This window comes from Equus quagga, chromosome 6 (assembly GCF_021613505.1).
Source record: "Equus quagga isolate Etosha38 chromosome 6, UCLA_HA_Equagga_1.0, whole genome shotgun sequence".
NCBI classification, from domain to species: domain Eukaryota; kingdom Metazoa; phylum Chordata; class Mammalia; order Perissodactyla; family Equidae; genus Equus; species Equus quagga.
This window is the reverse complement of record NC_060272.1, coordinates 60,562,212-60,584,061: the sequence shown is the minus strand read 5'-3', so window position 1 is coordinate 60,584,061 and position 21,850 is coordinate 60,562,212. Positions and strand designations below refer to the sequence as shown.

At 37.8% G+C, this 21,850-nt stretch overlaps 1 protein-coding gene across 2 annotated transcripts in view; it reads right to left on the bottom strand.

The window, feature by feature from the left end:
* CDADC1 (cytidine and dCMP deaminase domain containing 1) overlaps positions 1 to 21,850 on the bottom strand; it is a 48,298-nt gene that overhangs the window by 11,323 nt on the left and 15,125 nt on the right. For both annotated transcript variants that reach the window (XM_046664362.1, XM_046664361.1), the window contains exons 5-9: positions 15,707 to 16,276; positions 9,967 to 10,016; positions 7,070 to 7,239; positions 5,057 to 5,246; positions 885 to 945 (exon numbers count right to left, since the gene is read on the bottom strand). In XM_046664362.1, coding sequence (XP_046520318.1) covers positions 885 to 945; positions 5,057 to 5,246; positions 7,070 to 7,239; positions 9,967 to 10,016; positions 15,707 to 16,276 — 1,041 coding nt within the window. The remainder of the gene's footprint in view (positions 1 to 884; positions 946 to 5,056; positions 5,247 to 7,069; positions 7,240 to 9,966; positions 10,017 to 15,706; positions 16,277 to 21,850) is intronic.

Sequence of the window (21,850 nt, the reverse complement as noted above, 5' to 3'; positions counted from 1 at the left end):
TAAGAAAAAAGATGGAGTGGATATGTATTTTTTTCCAGATTGAAAATAAAAAATTTACCACTTGAATAAAATAAAGCTAATTCAGAACACAGAAAATCAAGCTACTTGCATAGAAATTATTTTCATAAAGACTTTTATATTTTCTGATTTTTCAGGGTAATTCAAGCATTGCTATTATAAAGATGTTTACTTATTATACTAAACTTCCACTTGCCCAGAATCCAAACAGAAAGATAACATAGCTAATATTTTAATTAATATCATACAGCAATAAATAATATTCAAAATTATGTGCCTAAGGAATTGCAAGATCTCCCAAAGATTATATTACATTTAAAATATCTGTGTTAATATGCAACTAATAAAGCTTGAAGACTAGTAATTCATTTATGGTAGCTGTGATGACAGTTAATTAGATTATTCAAATAAGCAGAACATTTCCATTCTCTGACCAACCTGAGCAAATTTGACTTTAATAAGAATATATGATAAGTACATATCCTCATAATTTGGCTCTAGATCCATTTGTATTAATTATAGACATTTTTCCTTTCTAAACGGCCAAGAAGCTTCGCTTTGGTATGGAAGAACATCGTTGTTTACTGTTTCCCATAAATTTGTTTTATAAATTCAATTTGTACATAATTATTTGCACTAAACTACAGATTCTATAGGGCTAATTATTAACCAGCACTTTCTATCACACCTAGCATACAGTAGACACACAAATGTTTGTGAACGAATTGAAGAGTAAAAATCTAACCTGCAGAAAGCATACGCTCCATCTACGACCACAACAACTTCCAGCACCCGACAGTGAAATGCACTATGTGCTCCTTCTTAGGGACAAAGCGAACCTCAATAAAGGACTAGTAAATACTTACTCTCTCTGCTTTCAGGCTCATTTTGTTCAAGAACACAAGTTCCTGATGGATTCAGCTGCCACTGCAAAAGGGCACAAATGTTTTATTTATGTGTTTAAGAAGGATTTAATAAACAGCATTTCAGCACCCTACTTTCAAATATCAGAACAGCTTGAAAAAAGAGTTAACATGTCCATACCAACGAGGCCCTAATAACAACCTTGAATGATGTGACTTCTGGTATCAGATTCAATATTCTTAGAGAAGGAAGGAACTCTAAAGATCCTTTACCTTCATTTTACAGGTAAGGAAGTAGAAGACTAGAGAAGTATAGTGAATTGCCCAAGGTTACACAGTAACTAAAGGCAGCAATAGAATTAGAACCTGGGTTTGCCCATGTCCAATACTATAGAATTTCCACGACATCATATTCTATCTCTAGGTCCTACAGAATCTTATATTAAAGAAGGAAAATATGATCAAGATTATCTTGCCTTTTAATATAGCTATACAATATATACTGTTACTTATATATCATACTATATATCATATCTTATCTTATCACATCATATCACATCTCCTCTGATTATAGTTTTCCATCTCGACCATTCAGAAATAAATAAGGAAGACTCAATATTCTCAGATTATTACAGAGAAGCCTGGAGCAGCAGACAAGAAAAACTGAGTGTAATTAGGATCTCACAGCACAGCCCTTCCTTTCTTACTTGCGTAGAAATCCCTGTCATTAGAATCCCTAATGACTCAGCCACAAAGGCCTGACTGGGACACTATCTCCAGAAAGACACGATTGATTGTGCAGGACCTGGGAGCCTCTGCCATCAGTGTCAGTTAGTGCATCAGATAAACTAGTGAGATCATGGGCCTTTTGTGGGGGGTAAAATACAAGACAAACATTTTACCACGTGTAAAAAAGTCCTTGGAAAGGGAAGACGTCTAGAACTGGCTGTCATCTATAGAAATGGGATGGTTAGGGTTAGCACAAGGGGAAAAAAAGGACTTACAGAGATGTTTCAAAACATGTCAAAGTACTAAATTCTATTAATTTGGTTAAAGCAAAAACCAATAATCCTGAATTTACATTTAGGGATATTCATAAAAAGACTATTTCTAACTGTAAAAACTTAGAAGCAATCTAGGTGTCCAATAAGAGGGGAATGATTAAATAATTTCTATCTATAGGTTGGAATATTGTGCAATTATTAAAAATTATTTTTAAAGAATTTTCAATGACACAGAAAACACAGCAATAGGTTAACAGTGATATCTATGAGTTGTGGGATATCTGTTTTTTAAAAATTTTCCTAGTTCTTTACAATGAGCATGTATTACTTTTGTAATTGCGATAAAAAAAGTAATACGACCTAATAGAGAAAAATTCACATGTATTAAATAGAAAAAATGAGAGTTTTTGAGTAAATGGACATGGATTTACACTGGCAAAATCTATTCTTGGAAATACTGTTGCCCACTCCTAGCCTAATTTGCAACAACCCCACAGAACAAGACCACTTATCTCAAGGTCTGTGGTAATATTTCAAAGAGAAAAGCAAAAAGCTTTCAAACAAAATTAATTTCAATTTGCTTTAATCTTAAAAACAAACATCAAGTTTATTGACACTACTATTTATTGATATATCATATTATATATATTATTATATACTACTTATTGATATTACTTTTGACAGTCTAAAATTGAAATTCAAATGTAAAACAAATACTAGTTCATATTAGTTACTGGTACTTACAAAACTAGGTGTTTATGTACTCCTGTGTTCATCACAGCATTATTCACAATAACCAAGATGTGGAAGCAACCCAAGTGCCCTTCTACAGATGAATAAATAGAGAAGATGCGGTGTGTGTATACACACACACACACACACACACACACACACACACACACACAATGGAATACTACTCAGCCATAAAAAAGACAAAATCTTGCCATTTGTGACAACATGGATGGACCTTGAGGGTTTTAGGTTAAGCGAAATAAGTCAGACAAAGACAAATACTATATGATTTCACTCGTATGTGGAAGATAAACAAACACAAAGATAAGGAAAAAAGATTGGTGATTATCAGAGGGGAAGGGGTGGAGGGAAGGCAAAAGGGGAAAAGGGGCACATATGTATGGTGATGGGTGGAAACTAGACTTTTGGTGGTGAACACAATGCAGGCTATACAGAAGCTGAAATACAATGTCCATCTGAAATTTACACATTGTTATAAACCAACGTGACCTCAATAAAATAATTAAAAAGAAAAAACCTAGGTGTTTAGCTAACTAGGTAGTTTAAATTATTACATAATATTTCAAGCCAAGCCAGAGAGGGACAGGAGGGGAGGGTGGAGAGCTAAACTTCATCGGAAGGAGTACAGGGAAAAACCACGTGTACCTGGGCGGGTCTTGGCCCGACAGGTGTTTCTGTATCCCATCTCTGCTGGAGGGGCCTTCACTCCCCTTGTCCTCCTGTCTCCTTCTGCTTCCCTTGCCCTATCTTATATTCTTATGATCTCCTCATTCTCTTAATAAGTGAACAGCTACCAAAAATCCACCAGTGAGCAAGACACTTCAGAATTTACTTAAGCTGTCACTCACAGTCCTAAAGAGCTAGGTCCCTTAATCTTTGCAAAGAGAATCTGAAAAATCTGTTTCTTCCCGCTCTTCAGGAGGAATGAAGAGACAGAAAACAAAAACAGGACTGGAGATTTCTCTTTGACTAGCTGGATGGAAGCTTTTGTTTAGTTTTACAGAAGAGGCGTCCTTCCCACCTCTCCCTTCTTTCAGTGCCCCGCCCCTTAAAACTGTGATAAGCTTTAAATAAAATGGGAAATAAAAAACCAAAAATACATGACAAAAATAAAAAGGGTAAAAGTTTATGATACTTCAAACACACATAGAAACTAGATAGTATGTTGTTATAGTTTTAATATTTTAAATATACACATATTTTTGAATAAATATCTATTAGGTGTCTTATATGTTCCAGGCACCCTGGACTGAAACAGGAATGTAAAGCTGAAATTTATAAACAGTTGTGTTATATGCCTTTTGTACCCACTGCAAATTCCAGTACACAAATGTTACATTAAATGTCAGGATTATCATTAAAAAGCAACATATGATTCTGGATAGGATCCTTTGGCTACAGAGAACATTGTTGGGACAGCTGGTGAACCTTGAGTGGCAGCTGCGGATTAAAGGCAGTAACGTATCAATGATAATTTCCCAAGTTTGGTGGTTGTATCGTGGTTATGTAGGAGAACATACCGTTGGAGGAAGTACACAATAAAGTATTTATTACACCAGAGAGATCTGGTATCATGTCAACAACTTACTCTCAAATGTTTCTGAAAAAGAAAAGTTCTTTGTAGCGTTTTTGTAACTTTTCTGTACGCTTGAGATTGTTTCTAAAAAGAAAAAGGTTTTTAAAAACCTAAATAGTAAGGGGCTGGCCCCGTGGCCGAGTGGTTAAGTTCGTGCTCCGCTGCAGGTGGCCCAGTGTTTCGTTGGTTCAAACCCTGGGCGCGGACATGGCACTGCTCATCAAACCACGCTGAGGCAGCGTCCCACATACCACAACTAGAAGAACCCACAATGAGAAATATGCAACTATGTACTGGGGGGCTTTGGGGAGAAAAAGGAAAAAATAAAATCTTAAAAAAAAAAAAAACCTAAATAGTAAAAAAGTACAAAGAGTTAAAGTTCTGAGTTTTCCATGAACTACCTCAGTCCTTTTTTTGAAACATCAAATATTAATCCCTTTTACTTTTTTCTGATTTTTCTCGTAAGAAACATGTGGTGTGAGCCTGTGTCTCTCTGCCTTTGTTAATCTTAGACGATTTTCACCTCTACCAAACCAGGCAGGCAGGGAGGGTGGAGGTGGCTCAGGGAGTTTCTCTTGTTAGCCACCAGATGACGCCAAAGAGCCTACTGAGTCAGGATCTGTAAGGTCAATGCACAACTATCTACAGAGATGGAAGTTCATTAGGCAGAGATCCTAACCTGAATATTTGTAATGAGGTAAATGCTTGCACATAAACATAAACTCAACAATAATAATTTGTTGAAACTCTTTAAAAGGGTGGAAATCACTAATTCAAAATATGCAACAGGGTACCTAACAACAAAATACAAAGTATACTTGAAAAAATGTGTATCTACTTACTGTAAATTTGCTAACACCCTCAAGTTCCCCAAACCTCATGTAAGAGATGTCTGCCTTCTTTTTTCCAACGTCCACATCCCCTGCATAGATTTGTTTTATGCCTGCACCTTTAATTAAAGGTACACACTCGTCACACGGGCACTTTGTCACAAAAATCATACTTCTTTCTTCTGGTTTTATTTCTTGACACCTACAAAAAAAGTATACAATATGAGGAAAATAGTCTCTGAAAGGGTACGTTACATTTTAGAGAAATCTTTAAACAGTAAAACTGAGCTGCTTTAAGAATAGATTTACAACATTATAAACAATAATCATCAAACCTAATTCTTGCTGAATTAGTGAATGTTCAAAATATATAAACTCACAAAATGTTAAAATACAACCTGAACATGACAATTATCATACATAAAAGTCATTTACTTATTCTGAGCAATTTGGCAAGATGCTCAGTATTCAAGTAAAAAGTAACAATACAGAAAGAGACAGAAAGCAAAAAAGGAGGAGGGGGACAGCGAGCGAGGAAAGGTTTCTAAGTAGGTCGGAACCTCTTTATAATGCAGGAATTAGGGTCTGGAACTAACACCCTCCTTAAGAGTTTACCATGCGTGGCTAGACAGTAATTCATGGTAGACAAAAGATTTACCCCTTATCTGGTACCTAACGGATATTTAATAAATGTTTACTAAATTGATAAACTAACATTAAAGTTCTGTTTTGAGTTACAGGTCCCTTACTCCCTCCCTAAGGCAGGATAATTTTATTTAACAAATGTTTGGATTGACAGATCCATACCTCCATACAGAATAAAGCAGGTAAATCTACAATAAAGAGCACAAGGAAAAGAACAGAGGAGTTATTTGCTCGGGGTAGATTAGGACTAAGGAATGCTCTCATCTACGGCTATGGGGTTCTACTTCCTGCTTCCATGGTTTACACGGTTCTCAGTCAGCCATCTTACACCACTGCCAGCCTTCCATATCCATCTCCCTAGTTCAGACTTTCATTCTGTTTGCCTGGACCATGGCAACAGAACTGTATGCATCTAGTCTGTTCAAACAACATACCTGCAAAAGCAATTGGTAGTGTGGCCCTGTCAATGCAATTCCACTTCCCCCTTGCCTACCAAATGAAGTCTAAACTCAAAGCCTTCCCTTGTCCAGGCTCAATCTATTCCCACATGCTCCACAGTCGAGCCTAAGTGGAACACTCATGTTCCCAAACACACACACTGCATTTTCCTACTTCTACACCATTGCCATGCCTGAAGCAAGAATGGCTTCCCTTCAAGCAAGCATCTCCAAGAAAGCCACAATCCTACCAAACCTTTAAAGCTCAGCTCAAATGCCAGCTCCTCCATAAAGCTTTTCCCTCCCACTCCCCTTCCAATCCTAACAGCCCCTGAATTTCCATAGCAACTTTGTGTTGGCCTTTCTCACACAACTGATCACATTAGATTGAATGCGGTCTTATATCCCCAACTCATTACAAGCTCCTCAAGGACAGGAGCCATATCTTATTCGGTTTTGAATCCCGTATGATCAATCACTCCCTTAACGGTAATTGCAGAGAAACACTTGTGGAAATGATGCAAATTAACGTTAGAAGGAGGTAATGCCAGTTATCATCTCTAACAAAAACCATGTTAAAGCAATCTGTTTCATAATAAAATCTATATATTCATAAATACGTGTGCTTTAGATTTAGAAAACAAAGAAGAGCTTACAATCCAGAAATATGTAAGACCCTAAAGACAAACTTCAAGCAGTTTCACATTGGAGAGAGAAGGAAGAGAGGGGAAAAAAAGACTTGCTCAATCAATCTGAAGGCTTGGAGGATCTCTGACAATGGCCTCTGTTCAGGCTGCAAGGACCAAGCTCCAGCAAAGCTAGACTTCTGAAAAGAATACTTCTTGGAATTGTAAAAAAGGAAATAAATTACAATTAACAGAAAGCTAATTTCAACTAACCCTTACTACATTTTAAAGACAATACATGCAAACAAATTTCATACCTAAATGTCAAGGCATTCTGTTCTGCATGTACAATGTATCTGAATTTCCTTATTTCTCTGTCTTTCTGTTTGTCATCCATGTGTGGGAAGTCAGCATACTCAGATCCAACAGGAAAAGCATTATAACCGCATCCTACGAAGTACATCGCGCCTGTTCCATCACAAGTTCGCTACAAAAGTGAGCAAACCAACGAAGCTTAGTTTTCAACATTCTGAAAAGGCACCTTGCAATGTATTTATAAAGCCTACCGTCATACTTTGCATAAGGAATTCAATTTTACATGACAAACTGAGCCATCCAAAAAATACAATATCAGGTTCTCCTATTGCAGTATGGTCCTGTCAAAGCTAAATTTCAAGAAGGCGGATCTTCTCTAATATACAATCTCAAGGCAGTCCTTGGTTTTAGCAGTTTTAATTAAACACTAGCTTGTTTAATTCACAAAATGTTTCACTTGATTCAGACATCTCTCCCCAAATGGGTTGTAAGATCCCAGAGAAAAGAAACAATATCTTATATTTGTTTCTATCCCTTAGAGTACACTTATCAGAGTGTTCCATACATGGCAAGTGCTCAATAAATGATGGTTAATTTCCTATACACTCTGCGCCGTGCAACTGGTTAGCAAGCCAAAAGTTTTAAAAATACCTCAAACAGACAATTTCTGTTGTTGGGCTAAAAACATGCTATTATAATATGGTGGAAAATTAAAAATGTACTTTCCTTTAATCTTCAATATTTATTGAGTCTCGATTATATATACATATTACCATAGAACTTCTTACTTCAGTGGCTCTTTTTTATTTCTCCTGGTCAATACCATCTTAAGTGTTAATATGAATGCTTTACCAATTATTAGAGTGAAATACTTTATAAATCATAGTGTTTATAATAGTTTGGAATACGCTATAAGCCTCTCTAAATTTCAATATACTATAATTACTCATGAGACAGTTATCAACAGACTCATTACTGTAGCAGCTGGATAAAAATCATTGTTATGGTGAGCCAACAAAAGCTTACAAATAAAATATTATCTCATTAATAAAGTATTCGTGAGCATTTACTAAATGTCAAACATCATGCTGAGTCTTACATGTTTTATTTCATTTAATACCTCACAACAACCTAGAGAGTAGTACTATTATTATTTTAAATAACTTGTCCAGGGTCACAAAGCTAGTATAACAGCCAGGATTCCAGCCTAGGTTGCTTGACTCCAAATTCATGTCTTTCCATTTTACCATGCTGCAGACACTATAGATAGATGGAAACAAATTCTCCACAAAGTGGTTGAGAACCAGATGTTAAGCCAAAAGGCTGCTGAACATTCATATAAACACAAATGGGAGTTCTGACCACAGGCCAGGCACAGCGCTGGTGCTGGGAATACAGCTGTAAACAAGACAGACAATCCTTGCCTTCCCGAACCTCCCAATCTGGAGATGATAAGGAAGTGGACACAATTTTAACTGCGATGAGCAGGCTATGGGAGTTTTGGGCGAAGGAGCCTATCCTAGTAGAGGTTAACAGTCGGGATAGCGGTAAGAGGAGTCGACAGTGATTTTGAGGGTGGAATTCCTAGCACTTGGTGATTGACTGTATGTGTGGAGTAACAGGAAATGAATGGGATGGTGACCACTGATGAAGGACAGGTTAGCAGGGAGGATACTGGCTCTATTGGCCAGGGTGAACTCGAGAGGCTCCTGAAACATCGAGGCAAACAGTCCAACTGCTTGCTGTAAAGTCTACTGAAGCAAAACTTCGCCCCCTACTCATCTTTCAGTCAGCCACACAGCTACCAAGCATCTCTTGATTCCATGCCCTCCTAACCCACCTCCGTAACTCCAAGCCCACACTGTCTCTTTTTTCTTAGTCTCCCCACTTCCTGTCTAGCCCCACTTTATTCTTTTACAAGGTAAATTAGATCAAATCATTTTCCCACTTAAAATGTTCTCAGAATACACTGTCCCATACAGTAGCCACTAGCCACATGTGGTTAGGCCGAATTGAGAGGTGCTGTAAAATACACAGAGGATTGTGAAGACTTGATATTTCTCCATGTACAATATTTTGTTAATAATCTTTCATATTGATTATATGTTGAAATGCTAATATTTCTGGGCATATTATATTAAATAAAATATGTTCTTAAAAGTAATTCACTAATTTTTTTTAATGTAACTCCTACAGAACTTAAAATTATGTACATGGCTTTCCTTTTATTTCTACTGGTTATCATGGTGCTAGGGTATCCCACTGTCTAAAGGATAAGTACAAATTCTCTACACGGTATAGAAAGTTCTTCGTGGTCCAGTGCAATTTTTTGCCACTACTATACACAGGACTCCGGACTCCAACATGCCAACACATTTGCATTTTCCCACCTTCTTACCCCCTACCTTTTCGCATGTTATCCTCCTGGTCCCACGAACTTGCTCTGCCTGATGAATTCCTACTCATTTCTCAAGACTAATAGCATCTCGCCTCCTCTAAGAACATTTTATTCACTTCTCCAAGCAGAGCAAATATTCCTCATCTATGCTTTCACGGATTCATATTATATTCACACTCATATATCAGTCTCTTTTTCACTTCTCAGTCTCCATGACTAGACTCTATAAGGCCACGAAGGGCAGAAAATGTGCTCTTTAACTCCCCATTGTTCACTGTGACAGAGTGCCTACCCTGGAGAAGATGTTTAATAAATGTTTGCTAAATAAAATTAACCTCTCTAGGAAATTATTGAGGGAATAAGCAAATGTTTATAGAACTTAATAAGTGCACCAATAAAAATATTAATCCCAGTGGATCAATAAAATGTAACACACTTAAAACTGAACTATGTTTAAACAAAATCAAGGCTACACGTTTAAAGAACTATTTTCATACTTACAGATTTGCCTTCTGCCCAAATGACTGCTCCAACTCCTGTTTTATGATCCTCTGAAAGACACATGGCATGCAACTCAGTAAGAATCAATAATCTGTTAGTCTCAGAACTATATTTTTCCAAAAATAACAAAAACATTTATTGAAACATACTTTATAAATATATCAGCAATCCTTGACATCCTCACTAATTATAGAAAAGTTTTAAACAAATACTTTTAAGCATGGAATATGGGAGCTAGGTACTAAATACCTAGACAGGGTTCCAAGATCTACACACATGTGCACATCACTAAAATGGCATTGCCCACGGTCAGGTCACTTCAAAGCTGTAACCAGAACTGATGTAACTTTACTGATTCTCCACCAAGGCAGTTTCTAAATGACTATTGCTAATAGGTGGTGAAACTGATTAAGAAAGAAGTTTCTGAACTAACGAATTTTGTGTAATAACCATTCACAATAATTAAATCTGTTTTCTAGAATTTTTTACCCTCTAATCATGGAAAATACATTTTACGGAAATGTTCTTGCTAAGAAAAAAGTTCAAACTTATAATACAAACATAAATAAATCTTTATGGGCTTTCATATATATATATATATATTTTGCTGTAAAGTGCATGAAAGGCATTTTGATTTAAACAAAATGGTGCCCTTTCCCTGACCCTCAGTCTACCCCAAGGGGAAAAAGAATGCCAACTTAGTGACATGACGCTTATTTCTAAATCAAGTGGCAGAAATTATAAACATAAGATAACTTTCCTGCAGAACCCAAAGCTCTGCAACAAGTAAAGTTGTACTTCTTAAAACCATTAATTTGAAACAGAAAATAAAAAAACAAAATAAAAATTCTCCATATTAAGAATTGACTTTTTCTTTCTACTAATACCAAGGGTAAGTTTCAAATTTCTAAGACAATTATATGCTAATTATGAAAACCATAGTATTTATCAAAATCTTCCCCCCCCCCCCCAGGAAGATTAGCCCTGAGCTAACATCCGCGAACCCTCCTCTTTTTCTTTCTGAGGAAGACTGGCCTTGAGCTAACATCCGTACACATCTTCCTCTACTTTATACATGGGACGCCTGCCACAGCATGGCTTGCCAAGTGGTGCCATGTCCGCACCCAGGATCCGAACCGGCAAACCCCAGGCCGCCGAAGCAGAATGTGAGCACTTAACCGCTGCACCACCGGGCCAGGCCCTATCAAAATCTTCATAAGGGACTAATACAGTTAAGTTGGTATATTTACACAAGGGAAAGTAACCACCATCCATGAACCTACCCCAGGGCATTTTCCTACTGGTGAGAATTAAACTTACCTGTGGCTTCACTCTACAATTTAGTAAAAGTTAATCCTTCCAATGATAACATATTTAAATACCTACTTTTCTAGTAAAAGTACAAAAAAACTTTATTCCACCTGTGCATTAAAAATCAGGATGCCTTACAACTAAGTTAATTTTTAAAAGTTACGATACTATAATGAAATTCCCGATCTTCAGTTCAAGCAAGCTCGGGTTTTCAAAATTATATCCCAACGCATTTGTATCATTTATTCTAAGTACTTATACCCATTATTTCATTTTTACTCTAAAGGTAAAGCAGATAAAATTTCCTTTCCTACATGAGAAAACAAGCAAAGAAATTGAGTGACTAAAATTTAGCTCTCCAGACTCAGCCTACTTGCCTTTCCGCTACCTCTCCCTTTAAGGTCGAGAATTTTCTAACAGAGAATTCCCTTTACTGAATACTCGAGTATTCAGCGGTGAGGGAAACGGAAGGTTCTATATTCATGAAACTTGTAGTCTGACGCGGGAGGAAGAGAGGAACGAGGAAGCACCTCAGCCCCTCTGTGCTGTGCTGTGCTGTGCTGTGCTAGGGAGGAAATGGGCACGGTGCTGAGGAATGGAGGGCATGGGAGGGCTTATTCTGTAGAGTGGAGGTGGTCAGGAAAGGGATTTTGATGTGAACAAAATTGTGTTCCTTCCAGGATCTTCAAAATATAACATGAGAGGAAAAGAATTTAATTATGGCTCTATGCCCATTTCTAAGGCAAGTGGCAGAAGTTATAAACATACGATTATATTTGCCTGCAAAACCAAAAGCGTCACTGTAAGTAAAATTGACTTAATACCTGCATAAATCTGAAACAAAAAATAAAAAACTGAAATAGAAATTCTTCATATTAAGAGTCTACTTTTTCTACCATCGACACCAAGTATTTTTCATGTCATATTTTTTTGGTCTCAGGAGACATTTTTTCCGTTTCAGTCTGGGGACAGACTGAACATTGTCAGGAAGGGAAAAAATGTGATTTTCCATCAGCATGCAGCTCTACTGCCTGGCAAAGGTGAGTTACACCAAGAGAATATTATTTCCTACGTGTCATTTAAAATCAGATTGAAATTCCACCCATGTTAGATGGAGTAGATTTCACCCAGCCCCAAGGTTGGATGACAGATGAGGTAATTTCTCAAAAATCTTTCCATGTCTGTAATTTTTACAGAAACTGCTGCCCATAATCTGGTCATGCACAGAGTTTTCTCTGTCTACCCTTGAAGGAAAGGTCAATTTACAGTCACTGAGCCAACTTCCTGAGACTCTTTGATCACTGAAAGTCAGAGAACTATTTATCCTATAATTCTGGAACGCAGGCGTGGTTATTTTGGCTCTCAATTCTGTAGTCATGTCACGGTTTGGCCAGATGTGGTCCACAGACCACTTGCATCAGAATCTCTCGGTGCTTGTTAAAAAGGCAGACTCCCGGCTCCACGGAAACCCCCTGAATCAACTTGGCCCAGGGAGGCAGGCTGGGCTCAGGAGTCTGCATTTCTCATGAGCATCCCCCCAATTCGTAGGCATACCAAAGGCTGAGAACCAAGTTAGGATTTCAAAGTTAACTTTCTTGGTCACTCCAACCTACTTCCATCATCAACACTGTGGTTTGGGAGGAAGGCATACTCCTCAGCTGTGGTAAACACACAGTCTTAGGAGAAAACAGGACCCCAAGAGAGAAACGATCACATTTAAGCCACGTAGGTAAGATATAATGTCCTCCTCTTTTTTTTCCCCTAGAGTCTAAACAAATTTTGTCACTTCTCTGCTACCTCAAAGTATCCTAGAAACCTACTTTCAAAGACGTCTCTGTGGAGCCTCTTTATTCATCAAACAGCAATTACTAGGCAGCTACGTTCAATTACTTTTAGAACTCTATTATTAGAGCTTTGGGAGTTCATTTTAATCATACGTATATTTTTAAACAAAATAGTTTAATGGAATGATTTTCTTCACCTATAAATTAGAGTGAAATAAAGTCATCAAAGCAAACTGAATAGTGTGAAAGTTATTAAAAGCCCTCTCTATCATGGGAATATCTACCTTGCAGGATTGTCCTCGGTGTTAAATAAGATACGTTTATAAATAGCCGAGCTTTGTGCCTGACACAGAGGAGGTGCTCAATAAATTGTTATTAGTATTTACCATCAATGAAGAGAGACAGGTCCAGAATTCCTTATCTGAAATCCTTAATATCAAGTTTTTTTGACAACTTGATGCATTTATTTTGTGGCCATTTACCTCATCAAATATTTAGTGCAAATATTCATACATTTTACCCCATATGTATAAATGCATTTGATTAAAAGGTACTGCTCCAGACCACCCTGGGCGTACTGCATAACATACAGTATATGCACCATATTACCTTTGCAAACTCTGCAAAATTCTCAATTCTTTTTCATCTGGCTCCAAGGGTTTTGAATAACGGATTGTGGACCATTTATCTTTGGATATAAAAAGATTTCCTTTATCCACCAATACACTGTGCTTAGCGCTAAGGAAAAAACGATGATGAAGACGTGGTCTCTCCCTTGGAAGAGCTCACAGTGGCGTGAAGTGCATGACAGAGTGGCACCCTATTCAGGATTCGGGTTCCAGACAAAAAAGTCACACACGGTCAAAAGATTACCTTGAAAAATCTTTTAAACAGCCCATCAAGTGCAGAAGCATGGCTGTATATGCAAAAGTGTGCACAGAAATAGTGGATAAATTTATAATTAGGGTATCTAATAAAGAATATATATGCAAATTGACATCTATACATTACTGCATCTTTCAACACTGGAATCACATATGTTATGCTGTGGTTTCTCCTACGAGAAGCAAGAGGTACTGAGAGCAAGCAAAAAACAGCAGATTCACATCTCTCAGTTTAAGCTCACTCTGTAATCTGCTGAATTCTAATTAGCAAAGGGGAAGTAGTGAATTATAGCTGTAACAACTGTCCCCATTACGTTTCTGTCCTTCCAGAGTGGTTTAGAGAAAAATTCTTTATGAAGCTGGTTTTGGCAAAGAGACTAACGGATAGCCCATGACACAAGATAACTACATTAAATCAGACTTCTACACGATACAGTTCTTTGGTGTGATATAGCCTGTGCCAGTAATAGAATCAAATTCTTTAATAAGAATTGAGTGATTAACCCTGCTGAATGTCAGAATTCCTTGTGTAACTAAAAATGCATAAGTCTAGGCCACACCCTTAGGGACTTGATTTAGCAGGTCTGAGTTGGAATTTGAGCATTTTTTTTTTTTTTTTTTTTTGAGGAAGATTAGCCCTGAGCTAACTGCTGCCAACCCTCCTCTTTTCGCTGAGGAAGCCTGGCCCTGAGCTAACATTCGTACCCATCTTCCTCTACTTTATATGTGGGACGCCTACCACAGACAGCATGGCTTGCCAACCGGTGCCATGTCCGTACCCAGGGTCTGAACTGGCGAACCCCCACAGCGGGCCACCAAAGCAGAATGTGAGCACTTAACCACTGCGCCACCAGCCGGCCCTGAGCATTTGCACTTTCAATGATGATTCTTAGATGCTGCCAGTTGAGAACTTCCATTTTTCTGAAATCACTTTGACCTGTGGTCATTGTTTAGAATCTACTGCAGAGCAATGACATTTGTATGAACCTTTCCTGAAGATTTTTGCTCATCTTCTTTCTTGGGATAAGTTAAAAAAATCTTACTATAGTCCACTCCCCAAATCTTACTCTACTGCTGTTCCTGCGTGCATTTTTTTCCCTTATTTCAAAGTTGCATTTTAAAAAAATGATCATGACTCTACTTTGAAAATGTTTACATCTCATAAGATGTAAAAACACTGTTCTATAATTAGAAATACACATACAAAACTCCCAAGTAATACTTTCCTTTTTCACATACATACTCACGTACAACTTAATAAAGTAAAAATGTTTGATTTCTCAACTTGCTGATCGAAGACATACCAGCAATTGAAAGAATCTGCCAATATCTCTTTGATTCTGTTATTTTGAATTCACATTTTTACTGTAAAGATTTTTAAAGTTTTTCTTAAATATTGAATACATGCAAAATATTGAAGTCAACAAAAATGAATTATGTTGGTTCTCTCTTTTCTCTTTTTGTCCCATCTCTAACAGAAAGCTCAGTGAACAGTAAAATGATAAAAGCAGAAAGAGCCCAAATAATCAGGCCCTGATTTATGAATGTGGCACTAAATATACGATCACTAGCAATCCTAAAACTGCTCTAAGAAAGAGTTGTCTACTCAAGAGTCTCATTAACTTCTCTACACTGTACGTAAAACTTTAGTGTCTAAGGGTAAATGAACACTACTGTAGATTAGATGAAAACCACTTTACTTCTGAGACAAATACAACATGACCAATCAGCCCCAATTTATGAACTAAGCGTGTAACTCACCAGTTCGATACGCCAATAACCTGGCCTGAACCATGCAGTGCCTTGCAATTTCTTGTGGCAAACTTTGATTGTGAATGTCATTAGTCTGTTCGGCACCGCCACAATAAAATCCGTAGCGTTTACAGTTGGGCACGCTGGAAGACACTGTGGCCAGAAGTAGAATCAGGTCTTTCATGTTCTGCCTTAGATTGCTGAAGTAGGGATTCTCACACAGGTTCTCCAAACCGATAGTCATCAGTATTTGCTTATGCATTTCTTCATTCGAAACCAAAAATAGCATTTCATATTCTTTTATTCTTTCTTGTTTACATTCAGAATAAAAGTCACCGTTAGCATCCGGCAATGTTTTTGTAATTTTCTGAATAAAGTCACATTTGTAAGAGGTCTCCTCTACAAACTGCACCATATAACACACCAAAGGCTGAAGTAAGACACACACATGGGCCCGACTGTTTGACTTCAATCTTTCCACTGCTTTGGCATCTAACTTTGCATCTTCAGAACTAGAAGCCTCAGTAAGCAAACTTATTTCTGGATCAGCAGGCCAGTATGAAATTCGGTTAACTCCAGCTGAAATACAAAATATGAAAGGTACTTATCAGATACATGCTGAAATTAAGAGTTTTCTTAATAAATTCACCATATTAATGCACTAGATCCAGAGGTCCCAATATAATAAATACCTATTACCAAGTTACCTATAATACAGCCTGAGGGGTGGCTAACTATTGCCCAGAGGCCAGATCTGGCCCATTGCTTGTTTTTGTACCGCTTGAAGGTTCAGAATGGATTTTATAGTTTTAAAGACTTGGAAAATCAAAAGAATATTTTGCGACATATGTGAGTTATATGAAATTCAAATTAGTTCTATTGGAACACAGACACACTCATTCACTGACAGTCTCTGGCTGCTTTGCAATACAATGGAGTAGCTGAGTTGAGAGTTGAGTAGCTGTACAGACACCATATGGCCTGCAAAGCCTAAAATACTTACTATCCAGCCCTTTATGGGAAAAGTTTGCTGACCCTAACAAAGCCCATGGAAGGTACTTGTGGAATCACTGGTTTTGTTCAGTGGGGTCCCAAAACCCCGTGCTTGAACTATATACCAGAGTTCTCCAAACCATCAAATGGCTCCTTTTAGAAATATCATAGCTGACAACTGATATTGTCTAGAGTTTTGTATCTGAAACAAACAATTCATGCATGCATTAACAATGTACCTGTACTCTGAATTCTTCCTCTGGGAAGCTATTCTAAGAACATATTCTAAATAGAGACAAAACAACTCCATTCATGCGTATATTTAGTGCAGCATTATTTAAAACAGTAAAAACCTAAATGGCCAAAATAGGGGAATGGTTAAATACATTACAGTCCTCCTCATAATAAAATATTATACAGTTATCCAAAATGTCCACAAAGAATTTATAACACAAGGGCAGCATTTGGGGGGGAGAGGGAGCAATATTAATTCTTTCTTGTTGGCTTTTTTTTTTTTGAGGAAGATTAGCCCTGAGGAAGATTAGCCTGTTAACATCCACCACCAATCCTCGTCTGTTTGCTGTGGAAGACTGGCCCTGAGCCAACATCTGTGCCCATCTTCCTCCATTTTATACGTGGGACGCCTGCCACAGCATGGCTTGATGAGCAGTGTGTAGGTCTGTGCCTGGAATCCGAACTGGTGAACCCCAGGCTGCCAAAGCAGAGCATTCGAACTTAACCACTACGCCACCAGGCCAGCCCCTATTAATTCTTTTTAAGCCCACAAAATTAAAGACAAAACAACAAAGTAGAAGGAACATTTTCCAATCAATATGACACAGGAAAGGTTAATCTTTAATATACAGAGAAAATTTTAATTTATTAAGAGCACATATGAAATGACAAGAACAATAAGGTCTCAAGAAAGACAAAGACATATAATCAGACAACTTACAAGAGAAAATAAAACTGGATAACACATAAAAAATATTTTAATTTGTATCTGAGATTGAACAATGAGATGTATTATACCGAGTTAAGCATCCAAATGTACATCTATTAATTAGTGTTTTACAACAAAAATACCCCTTTGCTAATATCTCATGTAATTTCATCTAGGAAAGATGTTTGTGCCCAGAAGTGAATAGACAGATGGCCCACAGAGTATTCTGCATTCAAAGTAACAGATGAACTAAAAAGTTGAACAAACACACGTTTCTATCTACTCCCCTCTACTCCCGACACTTACTGGGACTTGGGCCGTAAAGCAATCTTTCATCTAAGCATTCTGGCTGCTTCTAGTAATCCTGATTCAAAGAGAAGATGGGATGACTAATCTCTGAACAAATGTTCACGTACCAGTGGAAAACGCTACAGCAGAGGTTCTCAAATGTTTTGGTCTCAGACCCTGTTACACTCTTTTTTTGAGGAAAATTAGCCCTGAGCTAACATCTGCTGCCAATCCTCCTCTTTTTGCCAAGGAAGACTGGCCCTGAGCTAACATCCGTGCCCATCTTCCTCTACTTTATACGTGGGATGCCTACCACAGCATGGCTTGCCAAGCGGTGCCATGTCCACACCCGGGATCCCAATCGGTGAACCCAGGGCTGCCGAAGCGGAACGTGCGCACTTAACTGCTGTGCCACTGGGCCAGCCCCTCCTGCTACGCTCTTAAAAATTAAGGAGGACCTCAGAGAGCTTTTGCTTATGTGGATTATATCTACTGATATTAACTACATTACAAAATTAAAACAAAATTTGAAAATTGATTAATTCACAAAAATAATAAAGAACCTATTATACATTAATATAAATAACATAGTTGAATTAAAAATGACTATATTTTCCAAAAGAACAACAAACACTAGTTGAGACGAACAGCACTGTTTTAAGTTTTTACAAATCTTTCTATTATCTGCTTAACAGAAGATGGCTGGATCCTCAGATCTGCTTCTGCTTTCAATCTGCGTCAACAGGCTGTTTCCGTTAAGTGTATGAAAAGTAGCGGGCCTCACACAGATATGCAGTTGCAAAAGGAGTATTTTAACAGCCATTTCAGATAATTACAAATATTCTTCTTTGACACTACATAAAAATTGGACAAGGGATAGTTTCTTAAAGGTTAGTTATAATGTGGAATCTGAAACCATATTAACAAACTTTTTGTACTGTGTTAAAATCCATTGGTCTATCTTGCACTTAGAATGGCTCTTTACTGAAGAGTGATTTTGTAGCATTGTGCACTGGTCATTTAGAAAACACTGGTTAACTGATTTTACAGCATTAAAAAAAAAATCCCATTCATTAATATCACCAGCAATTTCATCAGAAGAGTCTTTAAGTGTTAGGAAGCTGTAAACTCATGACAGTGGATACAAGTTTTTCAAAAGTTTAATTTGTACTTGAAGGCTCAAATTTTATCATTGGGAACAACTACTGTCAGCTGTTTTCCTGGAAGTGACAGGTTCATTCATTTTTGAGAAAATGTCTGCCCAACAGCCAAATCTAAATAATTATAGCTTGTCAATTCATGATGTTCCAAAAAAACAGTGGATAACTCAGTTGTAACTCAAATGACTACACTAGTGGTTTTCCTTAAGGTAACCTTCATGCTTAGGTTTGTAGAAAAAGCGCTTTAGGTCTACCCCCTATTTTCTCACACAGAATATTAAAAAGATGTGTACTTCCAGGGTTGGGATTTAATAAAATTAATTATTTTTACTGTTTCATCAAGGACATTCTTACATGAAACTTTTTTTTTAACTCCAAGTACATGGCCATGAAGAGTACAACGACTACCACTGCCTTGATATATACTACGACAACAGGAGTTTTACTCATCATTCTTTTGATACTACTAGTGTAAGTGTAATATTATTATGAAAATAGTTTTGACCTCGTGGACCATCAGCCGTTCACAGACCACACTCTGAAAACCACTGGGCTTCAGAAATGTTTGCTTTGTCACTGAGGTAAGGGTAATTGTAACAAAAGTAACTCAGCTATAGCAGGGGTTAAACCACACCCCCTCCCAGGATATAACACAGAAGCCTCATCTAACCTAGCGATTTTATTTATATATGGGTATAACACTAACACGAAAGCACTCCCATCACATGTGCTTCCTGATTTTCCACACTTCATTACCTCTTCGGCAGGTTTAAATGTCTTAACTCAAGACATCAAGCAGGGGTGAGTTAGCTGCACTCCCCTATTTTTCTCTCTAGTTCTTGGCTCTGAGCCTATCGAGAGTGCTTCAGCATAGTCAACTCAGCACAAAACACAACTATCTTAATTCATTCTTCTCCCTTGACTCTAGGAGAGATCAGTCAACAAATGTTTTGGTTCCTTCACATTCTTTCTATATCAATGCCACCATCGGAACCCTATTTTATACCCTGCCTAATGCAACAGTCTACTAATCAAGCTCTGAACCTCTTATCTTTCCATGCTCCAATTCAATAACAAAAAAAAAAGAATAATTTTAATCATTTTACATCCTGTTCAAAAATCTTCAATGGCTCTACATTATCTATAACAGGAATTATAGGTCAATTCACACAAGTGACAAAATGAATACTCAATCTAATTAGTTAACTGAAAAAAGAAAAAAATGCCACGGCCACTATTCGTAACTGCAGGGGAGAGACTAGAGAATCTAATAACTATCATAGATACCTATCTGCTTGAAATGCTTGTTGCAGGCCAAGAGGCTCTAGCCACGTGACCATTTCTTCCGGAAGTGCTTCCGCTTGTAGCTCAAGGGCACAAAACGATCATTACTCTTAAGATTTTATGTAAATAAAAACAGCTCTTCCTCAAAACAAGTTTAGAAACTGTTCTATAAGATAAAGGCCAAAGGCCATGCAGTTTTTCAAAGTTCTCCACTAAAACCCAACCTATCATTATAATCCATCTGCCACTACTCTCTCCAAGAATAATTCTCCATTTCAAACACTGACCATCAGAACCTGCTTCTCACAACTTGATGGCACCGCATGTGCTGCGCCCCTGACTGGGAATGTGTTCCTCTTTCCACACATCTCACCCATCAAGACCCAGCTTCAGCCCCAGCCTCTGTTCAGCTCTGAGAGAAGGCACATCAGCTCCTCCCAGCCGAAAAGTGTTCTCAGGTGACTGAAAACCTCGAGGGAGTGTCAGAGGATCAATCCTCAAGAGAGTAGTGGTTCCACAGAGAACTCCATTATCATTCATGCTAATTAATTAAAGGCTCATCCGGGGAAGCGCATGTGAGGGCTGGTCACCCACGCACTCTGAGCCCGCGTGGTAGTTTTCGACTGCTGGCAGGAGAAACCAACGCACATACAAGAGTGTTTACAACCCTTCTTTAGGGAGTAATACTCACAAGCAGGACATTTCCAACCCACTATACTGTCCCTAGAAATTGTTCAGACATTACAGTAAAACTAAACTAAAAGAAAAACAGGAAATTGAGCTTCTAATAGTTCCCAAATGGGCAGCCTCCCCCTGGAACTCCGGTTGGCTTTGTGCTCAAACTTGCAAGTCCTTAACAAAATCTGTAAACAGCTGGCGAGATAACCCAGGAAAACTTAAAATTACAGTGGCCAATGTGGGGCTCCTTTTTAAGAGCCAGGTAATAGGGAAATTTTTAAAGAGTTGAGCTCACCACCTTCTGACATAATAGCTCAAACTAAAGGTTCCAGAAGCTGTAAATATTTGCAAAGAACAGCAAAAAAAAAAAAAAAAAATCTTACCAAGCTTGTTTCATGTCCTGAGGGCTTGGCTTAATCATCATCAGGTTGGAGGTCCCAAAATACAGTCAGACAAAATGTGGTTACACCTCATTTTGTGGTCAGACATAGTCAGGCAGAAATGTGAGCTGCACTCCATTCGAGGCTAAGGGTCCTACCAAACGGCCGCAAGCCTCAGGGAATTACAGTGGCCATTAGAAGGAATGCTCCGATCAGATAAGATCATTTAAAAAGTGCACTTAAAAGCAAAGACTTCAAAATTCCCAAATAACCTTACTGAAAGCTTTGCTGCAAAAATCTAATAGAAGTTGAGTTATAAAAGTGACCTAAAGGAAAATATATTACGCCATGGCTTTACAGACCCCTCCATAATCTACTCCCAGAGTTAATGAGACTGAGAGATTTTCTGGGAAAACGCTATGTTAAA